The sequence below is a fragment of the Cricetulus griseus genome, chromosome 3 (assembly GCF_003668045.3).
Source record: "Cricetulus griseus strain 17A/GY chromosome 3, alternate assembly CriGri-PICRH-1.0, whole genome shotgun sequence".
Taxonomy (NCBI): domain Eukaryota; kingdom Metazoa; phylum Chordata; class Mammalia; order Rodentia; family Cricetidae; genus Cricetulus; species Cricetulus griseus.
Genome location: NC_048596.1, coordinates 195,831,606 through 195,856,203, shown reverse-complemented (window position 1 = coordinate 195,856,203; position 24,598 = coordinate 195,831,606). Strand labels below are relative to the sequence as shown.

The 24,598-nt window shown below is 44.3% G+C and overlaps 1 protein-coding gene across 1 annotated transcript in view; it reads right to left on the bottom strand.

Moving 5' to 3' along the window:
* Window positions 1–24,598, bottom strand: part of Cdh13 (cadherin 13) — a 997,178-nt gene that overhangs the window by 100,218 nt on the left and 872,362 nt on the right. The window contains 1 exon segment of the mRNA XM_035442709.1: window positions 19,574–19,714. Coding sequence (XP_035298600.1) covers window positions 19,574–19,714 — 141 coding nt within the window.

Here is a 24,598-nt window from a genome sequence, read left to right as displayed (position 1 = left end):
TCTCCCAGACACACCCCATTTCATACCCATTCAACTCATTTTTTTAAAGACACTAAGCGCCCCCCCCTCCCATTAGTACTCTCTCTATTCCTGGATGTGTGGTCATCACTGGAGTGCCGTAGACATACCAGGGGCCATGCCGTTAAAGAGAACTCACCCTCTCTTGCTGTCAGCTATCAATTACCAATAACTCTTCTGCTAGGTGTAGATCTTTGCCTGCCTCTCCCCTCTATGCTGGAACTTGGGTGTATATCGAATGTGCTGGTTCTCTTGGGGGCCAGCAGAGGGCTTGGGGATCCTCTGGAGTTGGGAGCTGCGGTGGTTGTGAGCCACTGGATGTGGGTTCTGGGAGCTGAACTTGGGTCCTGAGAAAGAGCAGGATGCTCTCTAACTGCTGAGTCATCTCTCCATCCCCTGCCCTAGTCAATTTCTTAAATAAGAAAGTTCTTTTCAGTTTACATTGATTTATTTATTCACATGTGTGCACATGCTACAGAACACACGTGGAAGTCAGAGATCAGTTCTCCGGAGTTCATTCTCTCCCTCCACCGTGTATGTGTGTGTGTGTGGGGGGGTGGAGTGGAGTGGGGGTGGGATTGGACTCACATCACCAGCCTTGGCTCCACTGAACTATCTCGATGCCCATCAAGGAACTTCCTGAGGGGACATATCGGGAGAGATTCTCAATCAGTGAGCCCTCCAGACTTCACCCCATGGGTAGGACCTTGGATCATGCCAACCTCATAGGACAGAGGGGGGGGCTCTCTGGCCGTTTATAATGCACCATAGATGCCTGTTACTCATGGAAAGAAGTTTGGGGCAGGAATGGGTGGCATTTAGCTTCTAGACCTAGGTGGATCCTGCCAGCTAAGTAAACCCCTGGATAGAGTCATTACCACACAAGACAGGCTCCAAGGCATAGTTTGAATTTGTTCCTGTCTTATTCTTTCTTTCTTTTTTTGTGAGACAGAGTCTTACTATGTAGCCCTGGGTAGCGCTGAACTCACTATGTAGACCAGGCTGATCTTGCCTGCTGCTGCTTCCCAAGTGCTGGGATTAAAGGTGTTCACCACTGTGCCCAGCTTACCTGCTTTGTCCCTCTGCCTCATAGTCTCCCTAGTTCCTTTTAGTGCTTCTGCTGCAGGCTCCATCCCACACCCATGGAGAAACACAGAACTCTGGTCCTTATAAGACTGTCCTGAAAGGCCCCACTGCTCACGTGGGCCCTCTCACAGGTCTAAATTTCTATTTCAGCTCTCTGCACAAGTACCAAGAAAACTTCTGGACCATGGGCCCTGTCCTCTTTGTGTCCACAGGAGCCCATTTGTGCAGGAGCTACCTTCCTCTGTCATCAGCAGTCCACGTTGGTCCAGTGACAGAGGACAACCAGAAAGGTGTTGGAAAGCATCTAGGACTTACTAAGAAAAGGGCTGTGGTTTGGAGGTAACTAAGCAAAGTGCTTGCCTTCAGCATGAGGGCCTGGATTTGATCCCTAGAACTTGTGTATGTTTTTTAAAAAATAGCTGGGTGTGGTAGCATGTGCTTGTAACACCAGTGCCTGGGAATGGAGGATTCCTGGGGTTCATTAGCTGGTCTGCCTAGCCTCCTTGGCAGGTTCTAGGCCAGAGAGAGACCCTGTCTCAAAAAAAAAAAAAAAAAAAACCAAAACAAACGAACAAAAACAGGTGGACAGTGCTTGAAAAATGGTAGCTGTGGCCTTCTTATGCCTGTGAATACACTTGACTTGTTGGGTCAGGCATTTTGTTTCTGAGCTTATCTACAAAGAATTTCACATATGTCATGCAGAAACACACTAGTGCCCACTTTTTACTACTGTAATATTTATAAAAGTGAAAACCAGGAGTCACTAACATGTTTATTGATAGGGGGTTGGGCAGTCTGTGGGGCATCCATAAACCAGAACACAACAGGGGGCCATTAAAATGAATGAGGTAGTAAATTGTTTGATGTTATTGATCAAAAGGGAAATCTATTGTATAGGACTATGGAAACGCCTGCGGCTTACTTAGTGGAAATAAAGTGTGCTAAGTTAATGAAACTGGGAGTGTGTGTCATTTCAGGGGCTTATCTGAAGACAGAGCTTGGATAAAGAGAGTAGGGGTCACAGGAGTTTTATGTTCCTGAGCTGCAGGAGACCAGGAGCCAATCAGGTTCATTGACTAGTGAGGAGGGGCCAAGCTGGCAGGCCAGGCTCCCAGCTTCCCTGGCTACAGCCCCTTCCAAGTTCGAGATGCAGAGAAGAAACAATCCAAGAATAAGTCATCTGGTGTTTTTGAGGGTTGCAGAACAGGTTTGCAGAGGAGGGTTGAGTGGAGTTTGTGGGGCTGGGTGGCTGGGCAAGGGATGAAGGGTAGGAGTCAGGAAGGGCTCAGGTCGACCGTACAATGATGTGAGAGTGTCAGCTTGCTCAATAAGTGGTCACTCTGGCTGAAAGGAATGCTGGCTTTCATGAATGATGGAGGGTATGGGTGCGGTGCCTGACAATCCCAGCACTCAATAACTGGAGGTAGGAGGATTGGCATGAGTTCCAGACCACTACCACCAACAGAAGCCCTGTTAATCGGCATACAACAGGCTAAGCTGTGTGGTTCTTCTCTGCACTGCCCAGTGAATTGAACATTATTCTCTGAGGCACATGAAAGTGAAGAGCCTGGCAAAGGTGGAGATGGCGAACCTGTGTGAGCCTACATTCATAAGTTAAAGGCAAGACCTGAGATCAGTGAAGAAAAGAAACAGGCTGGGCGTTGGTGGTGCACGCCTTTAATCCCAGCACTTGGGAGGCAGAGGCAGGCGGATATCTGTGAGTTCGAGGCCAGCCTGGTCTCCAGAGCGAGTGCCAGGATAGGCTCCAAAGCTACACAGAGAAACCTGTCTCAAAAAACCAAAAAAAAAAAAAAAAAAAAAAACCCACACAGTGTACAGTTAGCGTGTCACCCACAGCTACCTGTTGGGTGAGTAGTCTGCTGATCTCTGTTATATGTTCGTATGTATTATATGTGTATATGTGTTAGGTGTGTCTATGTGTTATGTGTGTATATCAATTGTGAATTTCTAGAATGGAAACCAACTATGTTCTGATAAAAAAATAATGTTGGAGAGGATAAAGGTTATTCTTTTTAAAATAAATCCAAAATTGTTTTCTAAATTTTTATTGAGACGGGGTCTCACGTAGCCCAGGCTAGCTTTAAACTTCCCATATGACTGAGGATGATTTTGAACTTTGGATTCTCTTGTCTCCACCTCCCGGATGCTGGGATGGCAGGTATGCACCACTACACCCAGGTTTACTAGGTGCTGGGGACCCAAATCCAGGGCCCTCTACATGGTAGGCAAGCACTCCACTAACCAAGTCACACCCCAGCCCTCCAAAATATACCTGAAAAAGAAAGATGAAGTGTGAGGAGTCACTGCATCTGAGTTTTCATACTCACTGTCTCTATGGTAACCAAGGTGGGTGGTGTGGGTGGAGGGAGAGCGGCAGATCAATGGGGCAGAGTAGAGAACTCAAAACAGGCCTGCGCAGACATGAGCAAATCAGTCACAGCTTGATGGCAGAAGGTCAGCCTCTCTCAAATGGAGCCAGGACAATCATTCACCCATTGACAAACAAATTACCTCAGCCTGCACCTTACACTCAATACAAAATTAATCCACAGTGGATCATAGACTTAAGTGAGAAACACAAGAACTTTAATGTGCAGGGCAAGAGTTCTTTGATACCCAAAGCACAGTCTGTAGGAGAACATATAGATGAGACGTCATCAGCCTAAACCGTTGTTTTATAATGGTCTTAGTAAGAAATGAAAGACTAAGTCACATCTGAGGAAGCATTTGTAAGTTGCACTCTGACAAAGGCCCCATATTCAGATTACTGTTGTGCCAGCTAGTTTTAATGATCAACTCTAACTATTTCAGAACCCAGGAAGAATCACAATGAGACACTGTCTAGCGGGGAAAGATAGCTGGGTATCTCTTTTGAAACCGACACTCTCTAAACATGTAATTTGGCATTTGCTACCCTTTGGCCATTTATTACAGAGTGAAAACAAAACCCAGACACAGAACTCTGCACATGAATATTTATAGCGAGGCGCTCATGATAAAGAAAGAAGCCAGTGTCTTTCAGTGAGTAAATGATTAAGCAGACTTTGGTATATCCTTGCCATGAGATATTTCTCAGCCATGAAAAGGAATAAACCACTGGGAAATGCTTGGTGCTTGGGTAGTACTTGGCTTTATGCTTAGTGTAAAGATTAATTTCATAGAATTAAATACTGTATGCTTCCACTGAGTTTCCATCTTTGAAATGTTAAAAGAGTAATAGTGGTTTCAGGGGACAGGAGTGAGAAGCAGTACAATTACTACAAGATAACACCATGTGGGCCCTTTGGTCTCAGACTCACAATTCTCCCAACTCAGCTTCCTGAGCTGGAATTAGAGGTACAACAAGATACCCAGCCGAATGAGGAAATTTCAAACAGCTTAAGCCACAATGAGACAAATGCAGAGTACTCAACCTAAGAAATGGCACTCATATAGGTGACAGCTACATGCCAGCCGGTTTTGGGAATGGCCCAGGCATAGTTACTTAAGCACCGGAACCTTCCATTTCTTGTTCTGTGAGTGGAGAGCCCAGCAAGACCCACATCCATCCTGAGAGTGATATGTGAGCATACACACAACCGTTAGTGTGAGGCCCCGCACAGAGAAGGTGGCCTTCCATCACCAGCACCCCATGGCAAGGGTGAAGACGCTGAGGCTGAGTGAGGTTAGGGACTGTAACAGTCAGCAGCTGGGGAGTGACAGAGATGAAACTGAAAAGAACACCCCTGGGCACCTCCCAGCCATCTTGGAATGGAAGAGGATTTGGTGTCATAACTGGGCTTTTGTCTCCAGTCCTGGGGATGGAATGCTGGGTCTTACACATCCTAGGCAAATGCTCTACCATTGAGCTACATCCATGGTCCCAGTTAAGCTTTTGAGGGAATGTTGTTGTCCTTCTAGTCAAATCAGGGTGTGAATGCTTCTTAGTTGGAGGCAGGGGTTCATGCACCTCCATGATGGAATGCTGACTGGCTTGGATGCATGCAGGCAACCATAGCTGCCCTGAATTCATGAGTGCAGCTGCCTATCATATCCAGAAAGCACTGCTTTGCTCTGGTACCCCTGATATCCCGCTCTTGTGTCTTTTCTGTCCCTTTTTGAGATGTTTCATGAACCTTGGTGTGTGTGTGTGCATGAGTGTGTGTGTGTGTGTGTGTGTGTGTGTGTGTGTGTGTATAAACATGCAAGTGCGTGTGTGCATGTGTGTATGTGGAGACGTGACCTAGAAGTCTCATGTGTGGCTGAGCACTTCACAGATTTATCCTCCACTCTTCAACACATTGTGTTCTCTCTGGAGTCTATCTTCTGACACACTCTGGATCCAAATCACCAGCCTCATTAGTTTTTAAGAATCCCAGGCCATCATGCTCTCACGTACCTGCCAGTGGAATTAGCTTCTTTGCTGGAATCTCAAGGTCCTCACAGCCTTGTCATAATGACAGCTTATCTTGGGATTTTGCTCAGCTAGAGGATGGCATTTTTGAATCACTTTTGGAGGCTCTAGAGTCTGTGATCTTGAACCAGGGTGAGCCACAAGCTCATTGGTGGATGGGGGTCCCATTAACTGGCTGCAGGGTGCTTAAAGCTGCTCCACCAGGAAGCATTCTGAGACACTGAAACTGCCCCCCCCCCCGCAGCAGCATTTTCCAGTGCAGACTCTGATAAATGATGGTTTATAGCCCCAGAGGAGCAGGCCTGGCTATCTTCACATAGCTTCCTTCCTGCCTCCTTTCTCTGACCACAACTGCTTGTTCTGGAATCAGCCCTGTTGACATTGTCCAGTGCAGCTATGTCTCTGCTAAATAAAAGAACTCCATCATTTTTATCTTTCGGAAGCCAGGAATTCATCTCCCCTGACCAACATGTAAGAGAGGAAAAGACCAGCCGTGTTCGAGATGATGAGCTGGTCAGAGAACACAAACAAATGAAGTTAACATGATGTTTTTCCTCCCAGCAACAGAGCAACTGAAAGAAAAAAAATAGAGGCAAAAGCAAACCCAAACCAAACACTCAGAATTTTATTAAAGCCCCAGTGGACTTGAGACGCATTTAGAGATTCAGGGCATATTTCCATGCCAACCTAGACACGCAGGCGAATGTTAACTGTCCAGTTACGACAGAATCTCATAAACAGAATTCTTCTGGGGCAGCCTTCTGCCAGATAACCTGGGGTTCCATTCTGCATCTTCTCCAACTTCCACTCATTGATTGCATTTGCTGGATAGAAAGCAACTTCCTCTCATCTCTGTGAACTGTGCCAGCAGGCATGTGAGAGAGGACCAGGATGCTGTGCAATTTCAGCCCAACTGTTCTGGGGCAGACCCATCTCTGAGATGCCGTAATCACTGCAAGGCTTCTTTATGAAACCACATGCTGATCACTAGCTTGCCAAGTATTGCTGACCTTGGAATTGGAAGGTTTCACTGTATTTGAGCTGATGGAAACCTCAGATCTCAGAGAGGCTGAGTACTATGTCTCAGCTCACACAGCCTGAAGATAGCCAAGCAGGGATACAGGGTGGGTCTGAGATCGTCACATAGATCTTTGGAGCCGGGTTGAGTTGTCTCTTAAACCCAAGATGAACATGTTTATTGATGCTCTTGGGGCAAAATCAGCACACGAGAAAAGAGGTTGTGTGAGCGTTTACTGATACTGCATTTTAATGGTGATGCTTCCAGACCATCTTATGTAATTGAGCAGACGCCAAACTCTCTCTCCTGCTGGTGCAGGAAGGTGTCAGCTCCGCTGACTTGATGCCAGTCTTTGACATAGATGGCTGAGAAATGGTTCAATGGGTGCATGTGTTCCCACGCTTCATCTTCAATGAGTAGCCTTGAAGGGATGGGTTTTAAATTGGGTTGGGGACACTGGTCCAAAGCGAATCGAGAGTCGACTTTTCAGTTATGTTCCCAGAGTGATAAATGAGGGAGTGTGTATGTTTTTTTCTTCTAAGGCGAGGAGATTGGAATCCAACGTGGATTTCAGACACATGAGAAAGAGCTTATGAATTTAGATGATAGCTCGGCAGAAATAAATTGTACATCTGCTCATTCATTTTAATAAAGTGGAGAGATGCCATGTTGCTGGGGCCCTTGGAGAACCCTGGGTTCTTAAAATTATGATCCTATAATGGTAGCATTAAAATTTGTAATGTAGCCAGCACTTCCTGAATTGGAGGGAAAATTCATTTATAAAGTAAAAGTTCAGACTTTAGAATATAAATGGGAAGATGCAATTTTTCTTGGCTTGATAGGAATTAGTCCTCGGAGAATTCGGCAACATCTTGACCATAAAATGTATTTTAAAAGTCTTAGGAGAGAGGTTTTCAGATGGCTCACAAAAATTTTTCTGGGCCATCTCTATTTAGGTAAATTGTGCAGGTACAGGTCTGCAGTGAATTGGCTCAGCTATTTCTGCCTTGAACTTGGTACTTTTTCTGCAGGGGCAATTACAGATTTTATTCCCATCTGAAATGAGTCTAGCCTGCTGCAAATACTGAAGTCATTTTTACTCAGCAGTAGAAACACCAGTTTCTTATATAGGGAGCTTTTATAGGGTGATGATTATTAAGTTATTGTGAAAATTTACACATTCAACAAACAGTATTGAGTTTTTTATTACATATGTTCTCTATGCTGATATTGGAGAAAATGCCACAATACTGATAGCAGGTTCCCCGCTGACACTAAACCCTAGAAGCATTGGTAAAAAGTTCTTTTAAAAATAGGTAAGTATCAAGCTCATAGAAAGCTTCTAGACAGAGCAGCAAGTTCAATTTGATTTTGCAAATCAGCTGCTCACATGCCTGGATGGAAAGGGACTGAGCTAGAGCTGATCTGCAGCGCAGGGGACAGAAGCCTGGAGACCCTGCTGCCTCGGGGTCACCTTTGCCTCTTGGTGCAGGAGGAGCTACTGCCCATCGTCTTCAAATAAAACACAGTCTCCAAGGAGGCCACACTCTGTCTTAGACTCCAGGGCAGTTAGCAGATCTGAGGGCAGACCATGCTTCCCAGCCATGCGCTCATGTGTGCATGCAATCTGAACAGATGAACGGAAGGTGGCAGAAATGTGGAAGTGGGGCCTGGCTGGAGGAGGAAGTCACTGGACTGCGTGTCCTTGGGGATCACATCTTGCCCTGGCCCCTTCCTGCTAGGGCTCATTTCTGTTTCCTGTCTGACATCATGTGAGCTGCCTTACCCCCTCCCTGCCTCCCTCATTGACTGAAGCCATGAGTTGTTTATAGGGGTCTTCAGTCACAAGAATGAGAAAGACAACTGAAGATCCTTCTCATAAGATGCCGTAAGATTGGACTTGGGTCAAAGTCGAGAATAAAATGCTCAGGAGCCTGGGAATGGATGCTCACTCCCTAACTGAACTGGGCTTTGCTTTGCAACAAGCTGAATTTATTGAAATCAATTCTGGGCTGCTCTGTTTAATCTCACTTAGAAGAAAGAACTGGAAGTGAGTAGGAGCTGTGCAGGGGTTTCTCGTCTTTTTTCTTGCCTCGCAGGATGCACTGTGCTGTCTCCACTGTAAGGACTCCTTTATGTATTATTTATCAACATTGGATTTTCTTGTTTCTCGTTTCTTCCTTGGCTGATAAGAAAGATGATTCAGGGCTCTGGCAGTTTATGAGATGAGTTTATTCACTTCTGAAAGGATGTCCCTCTAGGCATCTTGGCTCTCGGCCCATTTCAGGAACACCGAGTTAGAGTGCTGGGGACTGGTGTTGGTGAAGGGACACATTTTACTTGTAGCAGCTTCCTGTGCCACAGGGAGATGGGTACAAGACCTACTGTATGCCCTGAGCAGTGTCCATCATCTTAAAACCAGTGGCTTGGGTGACATTATTTCCCAACTCCCCTTTAACACAATTCTTTAACCTTGGATGGTCTCTGTTGCTCACTGCTAAGCATTTATACTTTCACCCTTACTCATCAGTTTATCAGGCACCTGCCACTTGCCAAACCAGGTCCTGCTTACTTGTTACAGTGACCAAGGACTCAGCAAGAGGCAACTTTAGGGAGCGAGGGGTTAGTCTGGCCCATAGTTTAAGTGTACAGCACATCATGGTGGGGAAGGCACCTAGGCAGAAATGGGACTCCTCACCTCACCTCTCCATGGATCAGGAAGAGCAGGGGACGGAGACACTCAGTAGGCTCCCCTGCACCCTTCTTTACCTTTTATTTGGTCTGCGCATGCAGCCCACATTTAGAGATGGTCCTCCCTCCCCAGTTGAACTTCTCTGGGAATGCCCTTACGAATAAGCACAGAGATCTGTCTCTGAGGTAATTCTGAAAACAATTGACAGTGAATATTAACCATGACAGGGTCTAGGTTAGGGAGAGTGACAGAAGCAGGCAATTGCATGGCACATTAGAAGGGGATATTATACATTATAGCGGGATGTATGCCTGTTAGATACATGTGTATTAGAAGAGAATGAGATGTACAATAAAACATCAACACGACTCAGACGAAGTTGTACATGCAATACTTTATATAACACAGAATCGAAAAATCATTTACCCTACACTAGAAGCTGAAATGAACATATGCTGAATGAATAATAAATTCATCTCCAGCTGTGTACAAAGGCTCTCACTTGCAACCCCAGCAATTGAGACACCGAGACAGGAAGGTTTCCAAGAGTTTAAGGCCAGCCTGGGATACAAAGTTTGACTCTTATCATATTGCAAAAGAAAATCTCAAATCAAACATTTCATGTCACCTCCATGCTTAGTGCTAGAGAAAACAACGGAGAACAGTGAAAGGGCCATGTTAATAGCTACCAAAGCACTCAAGTGATGGTTAGATTTAAATGTCAGCTTGACACAGCCTAGAATCACCTGCAGAGAGTCTCAGAAAAGGATTGTTTAGATCAGGTTGGCCTGTGTCACCCTTGGGGGATTTTCTTGATTGTGCTAATTGAAGTGGGAAGACCTAGCCCATTGTGGGCAGCACCGTTCCGTATGCAAGAGGGCCCTAAACTGTGTGTAAGTGGAGCAATCAAGTTGAGCACAAGCAAGCAATCAAGTGAACATGCATGCATGCGTTTCTTCTGCTCTTGACTGTGGATCTAAGTGACTAAGGTCCTGCTTTGGCTTCCACATAATAATGGACTGTATCTTAGAATTGTTATCTGAAGTAAACCCTTTCTCTGCTAAGTTGCTTTGTGTCAGGGAATTTTATCACAACAACAGAGATGAAACTAGGACAGGAGCCTATAAAGTGAGGACATGATAAAAAGACAACATGACATTACCAAGCTAGCAGCAGGTCAAACGTGTGCTGGAACAGAGTGGGAGGAGCAATAAACTGGGAGATTGACAATCTGGATGTTGAAGGTTAAACTGGGGTTTTCCAGGTACAAAGGAAAGGAAAGGAATTGGGGTGTAACGAATGTCCATACAATGGCATGAGGCTGTGTTGACACCTGTCAGGGATGAAGGCAGTGTAGCCAGTGGGCAGTGTTTGCAGCCTCCTGTGCCCAAGACTCAACGATATTGTTTATAAAACCGTCCAGTACAAGGCAATTTGTAAAGAGCTGTGTCACTTTTCAGCATGCTCCATTCTTATGACTCTTGGCTCTTTATTCAGAACTCACGTTCACGCTCTGCAAACTGCATTTTGGTAGTAGCCCATGCTGCATTTTCAGGGTCACAGGGTGGGTGTTGGAGAAACTGTGTGGTTGTTGCTTTTAGTGTGAGTATGTTGCCTGTGAATAGAGGCCGGTGCATGGAGTCTTCGGAGGATACTGTGCTATGGGGGAGGGGCTCAGTGAGACTCTGCCAGATGGAATGAAAAATGTTTTTTATTGCCACTGAGTTGCTCCTGACCCTCTGAGCATCACCAGAGGGTGAGGGAGGCACAAAATTTGCATAGGAGTTGACACAGGGATGATGGGGCTCAACACATCACGAATATAATTACAAAAGACCGATTAATGCAATCAATCACTTGGCTGACTGGTCTACCTCTAGGAGCAACTACAAGAAGCAGCTACAAGATAGATATTTTTTTCCACTTACAAAAATCCAGACATTTTACATCACACAGTCTAGAGTCAGCATGGGTGACAGCCAGAAAACAGTTAGTGACAGGAACAAAGAAGTCACCCCATCTCGTTCCTTAGCTGAAAGGGAGGTGTCTGGAAGATGGCTTCTATTCATAGGTCTTGGCTTTTCCTTGGAGAATGTTTTTCTTTATTCTCTGTGTTCAAGAAATCCACCTCTCTGGACTGGTGAGATGGCTCAGCCTTTACAGGTACTTACTGCCAAGCTTGATGACCTGAGTTTGGTCCCTAGAACCCACATGGTTGAAGGAGAAAACTGATTCATATATGTTGCCCTCTGACCTCTATATAGGCATCATGACACAAGAGTCCACCCCAAAACATAAACAGCAATGACAGGAAATCCAGCCCCTGCCCTGCCTGAAGGGCCTCTGAAGCTTGAGTACTAGATTTAGTGGAGGACCTCATGTTTCCCATGATCCTTGGTGTGAGAGAGGAAAGCAATGGGCTCCTCTTCCTCAGAAGGTGAGCATGGTTTCATAGATGCCCTCCTTAATCATGGGATGGCAAATGGAGGATACAGGTAATCAGCCAGACCTTAGAAGAAGGGTTTGCCTGGGACTGGACAGACCGGGAGCCTAGGGACTCTGAGGAAACATTACTGTTTACAAAGTGGAAAGTTGCTTATACTTATACATGCTCCTTCATTCTCTTCAGGTGTCTCCTCTCTCTACATTTGGGATCACCCCATCACTCTGCACAAAGCCCGATGAAGACCTCATGCCACAGGTTTGGTTTTGTTCAAAATTGCATCCAACAGAGAACCATCAGCTAAATGGAGATTCTGAGGCCCAACAGAAGTCTCACAAATTTCACTCTAATGGCAATAAAATGCTTCATGGGAAGAGGCAGTTGGGAATTGTTTGGAAAAAACACTTAATCATCTTCCAAGATTTAGCTGGTTGTTCAAATGTCTTGGGCTCCACCCTCCAGGAAAGTCACCTGGAGTCAGATAATTTACGTGGGTTCAATTTTCTCAGAAATATGGCTATGGGGATGAATCTCTACTGAGCCAAGGTTAACATATAATTATGTGGTCAGTGTTTAGATACAGGTGAAGTGAGGTTTGCAGGCCTCTCCTAGGGGAAATCATGCCTTATGGAGGCAGGGGAATCTCTGTGGGTGCACTAACATAGATGGTGTGGAAACTTGGAGATCTGGGCAAATGCATCACCCCAGACTGCTAGAGAAAGAAGCAGGAACAAAAGGGAGTTCTCTCCTCATTTATTTATTATTTATTTCCCTTCCCTCCCCGTCTCCTCCCATATTCCCCTTCTTTTCTTTCCTTCCTTTCCTTTCCCTTCCTTCCTCCCCTCCTCCTTTCTTTTCTGATACAGAGTCTCCTGTAGCCCGTGTTCTCTATGTAGCCGAGGATAATCTTGAACTTCTGATCCTTCTGCCTCCAGTTCCTGAGCGCTAGGATTACAAAGAACCATATATCACAGGATTCCGTTGATCTGCAATGTCCTGAATAGCCAATCATTGGGGACTGATAGCAGATTAATTGTTGCCGGGTTGAGGGGCAGGGGAATGAGAAATGAATGCTGATGGTGCCGGTTTCTTTGTAGGGGAGACAGAAATGTTCTTAAATCAGACAGTAGTTATCGCCACATGATTTTGTGAATATACCAAAGTCCAAGGAGCAGCAAGCACTTCTAACCATCTGACCATCTCTCCAGGCCCTTGTAACTCAGTTTAGGAGGTGGCTGGGGAGATGGCTCAGTGGGTAAAGTGCCTGGTACTTGAATGAGGACCTGAGTAATCTTAGTGCTGGGAAAGCAGACACAGGAGGATCCCTGGGGCATGCTGTCCAGCCAGCCTAGACAGTCAGTGATCTACAGGTTCACTGAAAGACGCCGATGTAAAGGGAAGCTGGAGAGTCACACCTGACATTATTAACCTCTGGCCTCAAAAGGAATATTTAGAAGCTTCTAGAGACACCCCACAAGTGGAAGCCAGTGCCAAAGGGGTAAGTGAAGGAGGTCAGCACTCATCAGAGAAATCCAACTGTAGCCACTGTGATATACCATAGGACACAGGCTAGTGAGGCTAAATAGACTGACACTAAACCTGACAACACCAAATGGAGAGCAGTATACCGAGAATTCTACACACTAGTCAAATATCAATGCATCATCTGACGTTCTCATTGGCTGGTCCAATATAAACCCAAATAACACCCTTAGAAAACTAAACTGGCTGTATCAACAAAGTGGGTTCAACCACTGCTGCCAGAGGTGAACTCCAAACAGAACCACACACATGCATTCACACAGGCACTGAAGTCACAGCCCATCAGGTTTGTTCCAGTACTACTCAAACTGACTCCACATAGGAAACAACCCAAATGTTCACACATAGAGTCAATGAGTACATTCAGATATATTCACACAGTAATGAGTGCAGATAGATTGTGTCTACATGGGACTGCAGAGGAACTTCACCAAAGCTGTTCATGAAAGATCTGCTGTAGAATCCCATTTCTATAAGGAAGGAATATAGAAGCTAGTTTGTGGTGAAAGAAGACAGAGGTACAATGGGTATATGGGACAGGAGGAAGCTTCTAGGTTGCGGCTCCTATTCTACTTATGATGGGAGTTTGTATCATTAGTCAAGAGTTAAATCACCCAGGCCACATGGAATCATCTCTCTGACAGTGCTGTGTTTATTCAGAAGATGGTGTCTCTTGAGTTAGCCATGATGAGTAAAGCATTTCAAAATGCCTCCATAAAACAAGGGAAAGACATCAGGTGACTAATTTGGAGTGATGCTATGGGTGACTTCTCTTTTCACTCCAGATACTGTGAAATAGAAAGGAAATCTAGAAGCTTCTGCTTGCAAGGAACCCTGGGGAATGGCTCCAGGTGTTGAAGGTAAGTGATGATTGAGGGTGTAGCTCTAAGCAGGACATTTCTATCACCCCCTTGAAGGCTCAGGGAACACTGAAGAAGAGGAGGCAGAAAGAATATATGAGCTAGAGAATGGGGAGAAGGGCTTGGAAATGCAATTTCAGGGCATGACATAGCTTATAAACATGATGCATATCAGTTGCACTGGGCCTGCACAAGACTGGGCCCATCATCAGTCAGTCATAGATCAGGGGGGGCTCACCCCAGGGTCAAACCTCCTCAGCTGAACTTGTGGATATTGGTAGATAGTTGAGGAGGGGAAGCCACTACCTCCAGTTGTATACCTCCTGGTGTACAGTTGTATATCCTCCCAGGCCCATAGTCACACAGATGGCCCAGGTTAAACCCAGTGGGTCACAAAACAAAACAAAGTGAATGTGGGAAAGGCACATTGAAGGGAGGTGGGGATGACAGGTGTGAGAGAGAGACAAGAGAAGGTGGGTGTGAGAGTGCCCAGGATTCATTATGAACATGTATGGAATTGTCAAAGAACAAATTCAACAAAAGTTATAAGAAAATTCAGATAAAAATGCATGGGTTGTATGTGAGTATTCACAGCAGCCTATGTCTAGTACCCAAACAACTGAAAATGTCCAAATGCCTTTGAATAAATGAATGGCTAAACAAAACGAGCTAGATCCACATAGTGGAGTATTATTTAGTCATCTAAAGGAATGAAGCATGGATTGACCCTACAGCATGGAAGAATCTAGAAAACATGCAAAGCAAAAGGGCCAAAGGCAAAGAATACCACAGGATTCACTTGATGTGAAATGTCCTGAATAACCAATCATTGGACACTGAAAGCAAAATTGCTGCCAGGTAAAGGGTCAGGGGAATGGGGAACTGAGTGACAGTGATGTAGGTTTCTTTGTAAGCTAACAAAAAATGTTCTTAAACCACAGAGTAGTTATGGTCACATGATTTTGTGAGTATTTTAAATCCAGTGACTTGCACATTATCAAAGAGTGAGCTTTATGGTACATGAATAATGTCTCAATAAACCTGTTACTAATAAAACCTTAATAGATTAGGGATCAGAAGTGATAAAATTAGAAAGGAAATAAACCCATGTCTTTCTGCCTCAGCCAGTTCTGTAAGAGAAAAAGCAGATATTCTACACCAGACATGAAATAACTCCTTCATTGTTTGCTAAATTCAGTGAACAAGGGAGACATGTAATAAACACATTAGAAACAGTTATACACACTTGCCGACTAGACCCATCACATTTGCATCAATAAAGACAACACAACACTCAAAACAGGTCACAAAACAGGGCCATGCATGACAGCCTGGCTGACACATGGCATTGGTGTAAAGATTAGCCGTTACGCAGGAACACTGGAAAATGAACAATTCCCATGTATGTGACAGAAGCTTGATAGAGATTTTCTCCAATGTGACAATAATCTTTAACATTTACACAAGTTTTCCAATAGGGAAATGTGTTCTGAAGGCAGAGCATGCTCCCAGATATCAATCATATGAAGCAAAATCTAAAGAATCCACCCTGCTGGAGGAATAATGGGATCTTTTGTTTTCTTCTTTTTGCAGAAAATGATGCTACTTATCTAAGGTGTGATGAAGCCCTGGAGGCTCTGCAGGCCAGCAAGAGAGAGGAAAAGAATTATGAGGCACAACTAGGTATTTGATTAAGAAAATATCTACATATTGAAAAATCTTCAGGCACTAGGAAAGTAAGACTGCTGGGCTATCATGTCACAGGCCCTGGGAATTAGAGGCTGCATCACAGGTTGCCTCTGACTGTCTGAAATGAGTGTCTTTCCAGATCTCTAGGTCCACTAGCCAGCTTCACCCATCTGTGAAAGATGGTTGCTCTTATTTTTCAGCTAGAGGACTGGAGTGAAGTTGTATGGTCTTATTATCATACATATTGCAAAGTTGTGACTCAATCACAAAATATGTATGTGGGAAGAACTCAAGTTGCACGAGATGGATCCAGTCAACATTCCATCAGGGAGTGGGGCAGGACTCAGGAGCCCCATAACAGTTGATGGTTGCTAGGGATGGGGGAGTCAGTTTTCTTTAAGGTTGTGGTCCCTGATGGGTGGGTAACACACTGGTGGACAGCTGCACATCTTTAAGCATATAGATAGCACAAATTGAACTCAGTGGGTTATTAAAAATGGGGAGATAAAGTTGGGGGAATGTGGGGGTAGATCTGGAAGGAAGTAATAGGGACAAGTTTGGGGGTGAATATGATCCAAATACAAAGTAGAAATTGCCAAAGAATTTATAAAAATATATTAAAATTGCAAAAAATTAATTTTTTTTAAATCTAAACTATCAATCATCAATTTAAGGTATAATTTGAAAATGCAATTGATTGTCGGTCCCAGTGTCTATGCTACAGGTGTAATATTCAGGAAGCTGTCTGCTGTACCAATTCATTCAAGGGTACTTCCCTTTTCTCTTCTAAGAGGTTCAGTGTAGCTGAATTTATGTTGAGGTCTTTGATCCATTTGGACTTCAGCTTTGTGAGTGGTGATAGACATGGATCTATATGGAGTACTACTCAGTGGGGGAAAAACAATGGAATCTTGAAATTCTCAGGCAAATGGATGGAATTAGAATAAACTATTCTGAGTGAGATAACCCAGTAACAAAAAGACAAACATGGTATGTACTCACTCATATATGGATTTTACACATAGAGCAAAGGATTACCAGCCTACAATCCACACCGCCAGAGAGGCTAGGAAATAAGGAGGATTCTAAGAGAAACATACGTAGTCCCCCAGAAAAGGAGAAAGGGACAAGATCTCCTAAGCAAATTGGGAGCACGGGGGCAGGGGGGAGGGAGTTAGGAGAATGAGAAGGGGAGAAGAGGAGGGGACATGAGGGATATGAGGGAGCAGGAAGGTTGTGTAGGGGGAAGAAAAGAAGAGAGCAAAATAAGAGATACTATAATAGAGGGAGCAATTATAGGTTTAAAGAGAAATCAGGGACTAGGGAAATGTCCAGAGATCTACAAGGATGACACCAACTAACAATCCAAGCAACAGTGGAGAGGCTACCTTAAATGACATCCCCTGATAATGAGATTGACAACTAACTTATATGCCATCCTAGAGCCTTCTTCCAGCAGTTGGTGGAAGTAGACGCAGATACCCACAGCTAAACACTGAACTGAACTGGAATCCAGTTGCAGAGAAGGAGGTGTGATGAGCAAAGGGGTCAAGACCAGGCTGGTGAAACCCACAGAAACAGCTGACCTGAATAAGGGGGTGCTCTTGGTCCCCAGGCTGATCACTGGGAAACCAGCATGGAAATGATTCAGACCCCATGAATGTGGGTGTCAGTGAGGAGACCTTGGAAATCTATGGGGCCTCTTGTAGTAGATCAGTACTTATCCCTAGCATAGGTGTGGACTTTGGGGGCCCATTCCACACAGAGGGATACTCCCTCAGCCTAGACACACAGGGGAGGGCCTAGGCCCTATCCCAAAGGATACGACAGACTCTGAAGACCCCCTATGGAAGGCCTCACCCTCCTTGGAGAGCAGAAATGGTATGGGATAGGTAGGGTGTTAGTGGGGGGCAGGGGAGGAGGGGGAGGGAGAGGGAAATGGGTTTGACATGTAACACAATCTTGTTTCTAATTTAAATTAAAAAGTGGAGAAAAAAAGAAAATGCCTTCATAAGATCTGGCTGTAGGCATGTTATAGGAATTTTCTAAATAAGTAAAAAGAAAAAAACAATAAAATTGATGGACTAAATGAAGAAAATGATTGATGCTTTTAAAACTCTGATAATTATTTGCAAACACAGTGCATTAAAATTAACAAGAAACTGATTTACCTTTGCCTTCCCCCTCAAGACCTGAGATTGACAGGACAATGTAAGTTGGTCAGTCAGAGTTAGTTGAAGATCTACTAAGCTCTAGACAGAAATCAGAAGTCTTTCTTTGGAAGCTGTGATGGTTACAATGAGAATGGCCTCCATAGGCTTGTGTGTTTGCATGCTTGGTCCCCAGTTGGTGGAACTGTTTGGAAAGGATTAAGAGGCGTGGCCTTGTTGGAGAAGATGTCTCATTAGGGGAAGGTTTTGAGGTTTCAAAACCCCAAGCCGTTCTCAGCTCTCTTTGTGTCTTGCTTGTGGTTACAGATGTGAGCTCTCAGCTATTGTTCCAGCTCCTCCCCACCAGATGGTCATACAGTAACCTAACCCTTGCAACTATGAGCCTCAAATGAAATGCGTTCTTCTATAAGTTGCCTTGGCCATGATGTTTTGTCATGACAATAGAAAAGTAAGAGAGAAGTTGATATGATAGTGCCACCGTTACTGCCTGTGGACCATCTGCTTGAGAGATTTTATGTGAGTCAAACATCTAATTGAACAGAGTCCTTTTCAGTTTTGTTGCATGTAATGGATCACAGATACTCTATCACAGTTCTTTGAAACAGAGAAAAAGGTTCCCTACTCACCACAAGATGAAACACTATGTAAAGAAAATGTGGAAAACACACATCCCCAACAACCACACACACCTTCAACCCCACTGTGGGACATGCTCATGTGCATAGAAGTTCATACAAGACAATGCCTCCTATAGTCCCAGGGCTCAGGACACAGAGACAGGCTGTATTCAGAGATGACTATCTAGGTTACCTGAACTGGTGAGCTCTGTTTCAAGTTAGAGAGTCAATACATAGGGTACAGAGTGATGGAGGAAGGCATGTAATGTAAAGCTTTGGTTTCCATATGCTTGTGTGAATCCCTGCATACACTTGTGTATGCAAATGTAGCCCCCCACGTGAACATTTATACACATGCAACCCCCTCATTCACAATACAGAAAACACATAAAATATGGAATGGTCCTTTGGATAAGAATGGCCCACATTTAGAATTTCATCGTCACCATAGCAACATGGCTCCCCTTCATCTTCTTCATTTACATGTTCTCCATAAGTCTCTTAATTCTGTTATGCTCTCTGCTACCCTCAGATCAACATCTCACAAATAGTACATGCTTTGGCTTTGAACCAAAGAAGCTTTATTTTCGCATGTGTCCATCCCATGCATAATGCTCATGACTTCTTGGTCAGGCACCAGGTCAACAGTAGAACGAGGTCTTACATCTCAACTTCTCCCTGGCATAAATGGGAAACAATGCATGGTCCATGCCTGTGATAAACAATGGTCCTCTATATACAATAACTCAAAAAAATTTGGGTTATTGGGACACCATGTGATTACCAAGAAAATCCACTCTACCTCCTTGCTGCTGTTCAGACTGGCCTCTCCATCTGTACTTACTATTATACAAAAATTGCAATAGGACTCACATAACACAGTGCTATGGAAATGGCACCTTGGTATTAAAAGTTATTTTCTTACTGACTTTAAAAAGACTAAGCACATTTTGTCTCCTAGTGCTCAGGCATTTTAGACAAATAGCAACCACAGGGACCCTGTAACACTGTTCTAGGTCTTACCTCTTTCTTGGTGAATTTTGGCGAGTGATCATTTTTGTCATCAATCACAATGGTAGCTGTGGCTGTGCCTGTCAATCCAACGTCCAGTCCTGCCATATCCTGAGCTTCAATGATCAACTCATACTTGGGATTTTCCAGAGTCTACAAAGAAAAGAAACACCAGAGAAGACAGTGTTTAGATTTGAAGCACTGTTTTGGAGAACTGGCGAGAGCATGTTCCATATGCCTTCTAGAGAAGGCATCTTTAACTGACCATGACATTTTAAATGTATAGATATATTTGAAATTGCTCTAGAGTGACAGTTAGTATCTATAGACTGGGAATGACAACCAGAATGGAACTACTGACTTGTCCTTGCTAACGGGAGATTTATACATTCTAGAATGTTCTATGACCTGGATGTGGGCATATATTCATGGTGGATGTTCATGCCTACCCCTGTCATTTCAATGAAACTTCTGAAGCTGATCTGGACACAGGCTAACTCCACTTCTGAGGTCATGACAAAGATGGTGACTTTAGGAACCCTGGGGTCACTATACTTTACATACATCAACATAGTGGATCTTTCTTATAAGCACACCAAGCTGATCACTGCTTCCATTGTACAGGTAGAAAAATAAATGAGGTGTAGCGTCTCTTATGTGGTATTTCCTTTGTTGTTGTTCTTTTAATATCCTGGAATACTAAATCTGGAGTTTGCATTTTAATGTAAACATGGACTCATAAATTTACCACAAGTGAGATTGTATGACTAGATCTTTCTATTCATGTATTTCTTGACTACTGGACAGTTCTCAAAAGCCATGTTTGTAAGAAATGAAATCTGATGGTTCATTTTGAAAACTACATTGAACAGCTTAGGTCTAAATACAGAATAAAAAACAGAACATGCCTGACGTCTGTTAGTCTTGATGTTCCTCCACAAACCAACTCTGCTAAGCTACCCCTTCCCCCAGCTAGAAGTTTAGACTAAAAAATTACTAACAGCTAGGCTGGCCTAATGACCTGTAAAGCTTTAAAATATTTAAAATACAGAATATTTATTCTATAACACACAGAGAAGAACCCACATGTGGCTTTTGTTGAGAAAAAAGAGTGAGTAACAGAGGTAAAACCAAGACCTAGTTGGCATGTAAGATGGTGCCCTCCTGACTACTCAGTGAGGGTCAGGGAGGGCTTTCATTAGGCCAGAACACTGTTCCCTGTGCTCCCAGAGCCTGCCATTCCAGGAGCTGTGCAAGTTCCTAAGATAAACTGCCTCACCTCTGCTACTGTCTCTTCAGTGTTCTTAGTATAAAGTCAGGGTTCACATTTCTCAGTGTTGAAACATTCAAAATAACTAACCATATGGCTAGGATCCTGTATGGAGTGTGTGAGACTGTGTGTAAATTGCTCTTATCCGGTGCGAGTGTTGGTCATTTAGCAACACCTTTTTTTCTGGTAAGCTGCAGCCATGCTTCCTTTGGAGACTCATCAACCACCTCTCTGTGTTTTCTATATGGAACGTTTCTAGAATCATCTAGATCAGAGACACCGATAAGAGCACCCAACCCAGGGGTGTGATGGCCAGATCAGCACTGGCTATGTTGGGCAGTATGGGAAAGTAACTTTTATCCCTCTGGTGACAACTTGGTAGCACCAACTGGAGGTGCAAGATGAGCTATCTCACACCACAGCAGGGATGGGAAATGAGCCCCTGGGGGTGAAGCCAAACAGAATGGCTCTGTAGACACTGTACATTGGAGAAAAAGAGATGGCTTCCCAGAGCCAGCCTTGGCCTGAGGATTTCTCTGCTCATGATAAAGGTATTCATTCTCCTCATTTGCTTCAATCTCTTTGGATTGATTTCTTAATCACGCACTGAGAGAGTCCAAGTGAGGCCACCTTCAATGACAAAAATAAAAGGTGTTTATAATTGATTCCACAGCCCTGTTAGGGTGACAGCTTCCAAAACCGGGGTTTATAACAGTCAGTAATTTATAGGTACCAAAAGGAACAAGGAACAAAACAACAATGGGGAACCTCACATTTCCTTCCAGAACTATGAGCCCATGTGGAGAACTGAACACTCATGAAATCTTTGGAACAATTTTTGAAAGGTCGGTAGTTGCTTGTTCCCATGGACTACTGTGTGTGTGTGTGTGTGTGTGTGTGTGTGTGTGTGTGTGTGTGTGTGTGTGACACATGTGTGGAGGTCACAGGTTGATGGCTCTCTACTTTATTTATTAAGGCAGAGTCTTTCCCTAAACTTAGAGCACACACACACACACACACACACACACACACACACACACACTTACAGAGGCTTTGGGTATCCTGCTCTATCACTCTCTGTCTTTTCCTTTTGAGACAGGGTCCCTTACTGACCTGGAAAGCAGCCATCATATCCCGGTCACCTCCTGGCACGGGGATTACAGATGCACATGTGGCCACACTCAGCTTTTCGTGTGAGTGCTGGGATCCAAAATCATGTCCTAACACATGTACAGCAAACTCTCTCACCTACTGAGCCATCTCCCCAGATCCACAGAAACTCTTAATGGACTGGTCCCGAGTTACCAACTTGAGGAATTGGAAAGGCTCTGTTGGATGGCTTAGTGGCTCCCAGGGAAGTCATGATCATGATCCTGAGGGTTACTAACATGTTTCCATGACAGTGTCACTCTAGCTCCATCAGGATTGAAATCTTTACCTGCAGAATGTGGGCAGTATTTGACACCATGCTCAGCCTGATGCTCCTGGGCAATGACACCCACTGTCCAGGTGCCAAATTGATGTCAGGTATGATGGGAAAATATCAGGCTACCTTATATGGATTTCCATCATCAACAACATGAATGGGGCTATTTTCCTTTAATCCTGGCAAAAATCACAAACCTGAACATTCCAGGTCCAATTTCTTATATGCTATACCTCTTTACTTTTGCAATAGAACATTGTACTCATTTTGTGTGTGCCTGCATATACATGAATACATGTATCTGTACACACACATGTACATACATTCTACTGTAACATGCATGATGGGTTCAACCCAGTGCTGTTCCTCAGGTGTTCTTCACATGTTCCTTTGAGGCAGATTCTCTCTCTCTGTCTCTCTGTCTCTGTATCGGTCTCTCTCTCTCTCATTAACCTTGGGCTTGTCATGTAGGTTAAGTTGGCTAGCTGTCTCTGCCTCCTCAACACTGAGATTACACATGTATGCCATCACACCTGACTATGTTTTTTTAAAGAAAGTGTTGAACTGAGGTCTTTGTATTCATAAGGCAAGCATTTTAATGAACTATCTCCCAAGCCCTGTACACAGCTTTAAAAACACCCAAAGACTGAATAAAAAGTCAAGGTAATTTTTCCCCCAGTGTGGAAGAGTGTACTTACTGATGTATACCAACAGTATTCCTGAACATTATTTTATGATTTGTGACAAACACAACTATGTGAGCACTGTGTAGTGTCTTCTCTTACCAGGTCTCTTCATAGTATTGAAAGTTTAAATAACAAAGCAGTGGACATCTTTGTTCAAGAAGCTGTGTCTACATCTGGGCTCAGTTTTTGCTTTTGTTTGTCTTTGCATGGTAGACCCCAAAGAATTACTGGGTCTAAGGGTACTGATATTTCGTGTGTGTGTGTGTGTGTGTGTGTGTGTGTGTGTGTGTGTGTGTGTGTGTGTGTGACACATGTGTGTGGCGGTCACAGGTTGATGTTGATGGCTGTCTACTTTATTGAGGCAGAGTCTTTCCCTGAACCCAGAGCACATCAAATTGTCTAGTCTATCTATCAAGCTTGCCCCAGGAATCTTGTACTCACTTCCAGAGTGCTGGATTTACAGGTGTGCCATCATGCCTGCCTGTTATGTGAGTGCTGGGATCTGAACTCTTGGTCTTCATACTGTGTGGCAAGCACTTTCTCCATTGAGCCACCTTCCAGCCCTTTGAGGATGTCTTTTCCTATTGCAGTTCTGCTTTTTAGGCAGAATCTATCCACTGCTCACATTCTGTCCTGTCAGGAGTGTGAGTATGTGACCCAAGGACTATCATATCCCTAAAAACTCCTTTGACCTTGTCTAGGAAGCCAGCTATGGGTCCATGATGGCTGCCTGAGCATGTGGTCCAAGTTAGGCTACTCAAAATCTGAAGTTTGATCTGGCATGTGCTACTCTTGGAATACAGAGGGAAAGGCAGCTCTTCTGTTGAACTCGGAGGTGGTTAAGACCCAGTCTGGACAGGTCATAACAGGTCATGTCCATCAGCATCAGCATCCTCCCAGGAAGATAATGCAGAGCCAGAGGTAGAGACAGAGCTCAATCTCTCTCTCTCTCTCTCTCTCTCTCTCTCTCTCTCTCTCTCTCTCTCTCTCTCTCTCTAGTACAATAGATTCTGACTGCATCATCCCCTCCTCCCTTCCCTCTACTCCACCAGTGTCCCAGACTCCCCTCCCTCCACTCCTCCCAGTTCCTCCGACAATCTCCCCTCACCACCCCCCAGATCCACGGCTCCTCAATTTCCCTTCAGAAAAAGGCAGAGATATCAACCAAACACGGCATAACATGATGCAATAAGATTAGGCACAAAGTTTCATATAAAGGATGGACAAAGCAACCCAGTAGGAGGGAAAGGGTCCCAAGAGCAGGCAAAAGAGTCAGAGACACCCCCATTCCTACTACCAGGAGTCCCACAGAAACTTTAAGCTAAACAACCACAGCATATATGCCAAGGACCTAGCACAGGCCCATGCAGTCTCCATGACTGCTTCTTCAGAGACAGAGCTCTTTTAATACTGTCTACACTCCTGGCAGTCATCCTTGGAGCCGATTCACCTCTCAGACCCTGCGGGTCCTATGAATGAATGAATTTCTCCTTCCCTCAAGATGCTTGATTCAGAGGTTCTGTGAAGAGCAACCAGGCAGTTCTGACTAATATTGCATCTAATGGTGTGATCAATCATCTGCTTACTACAAGAAAGCATAAGGACTGTCATATCCTACAGAGTGTCACAATAGGCTCTTCATGAGCACTCCAATC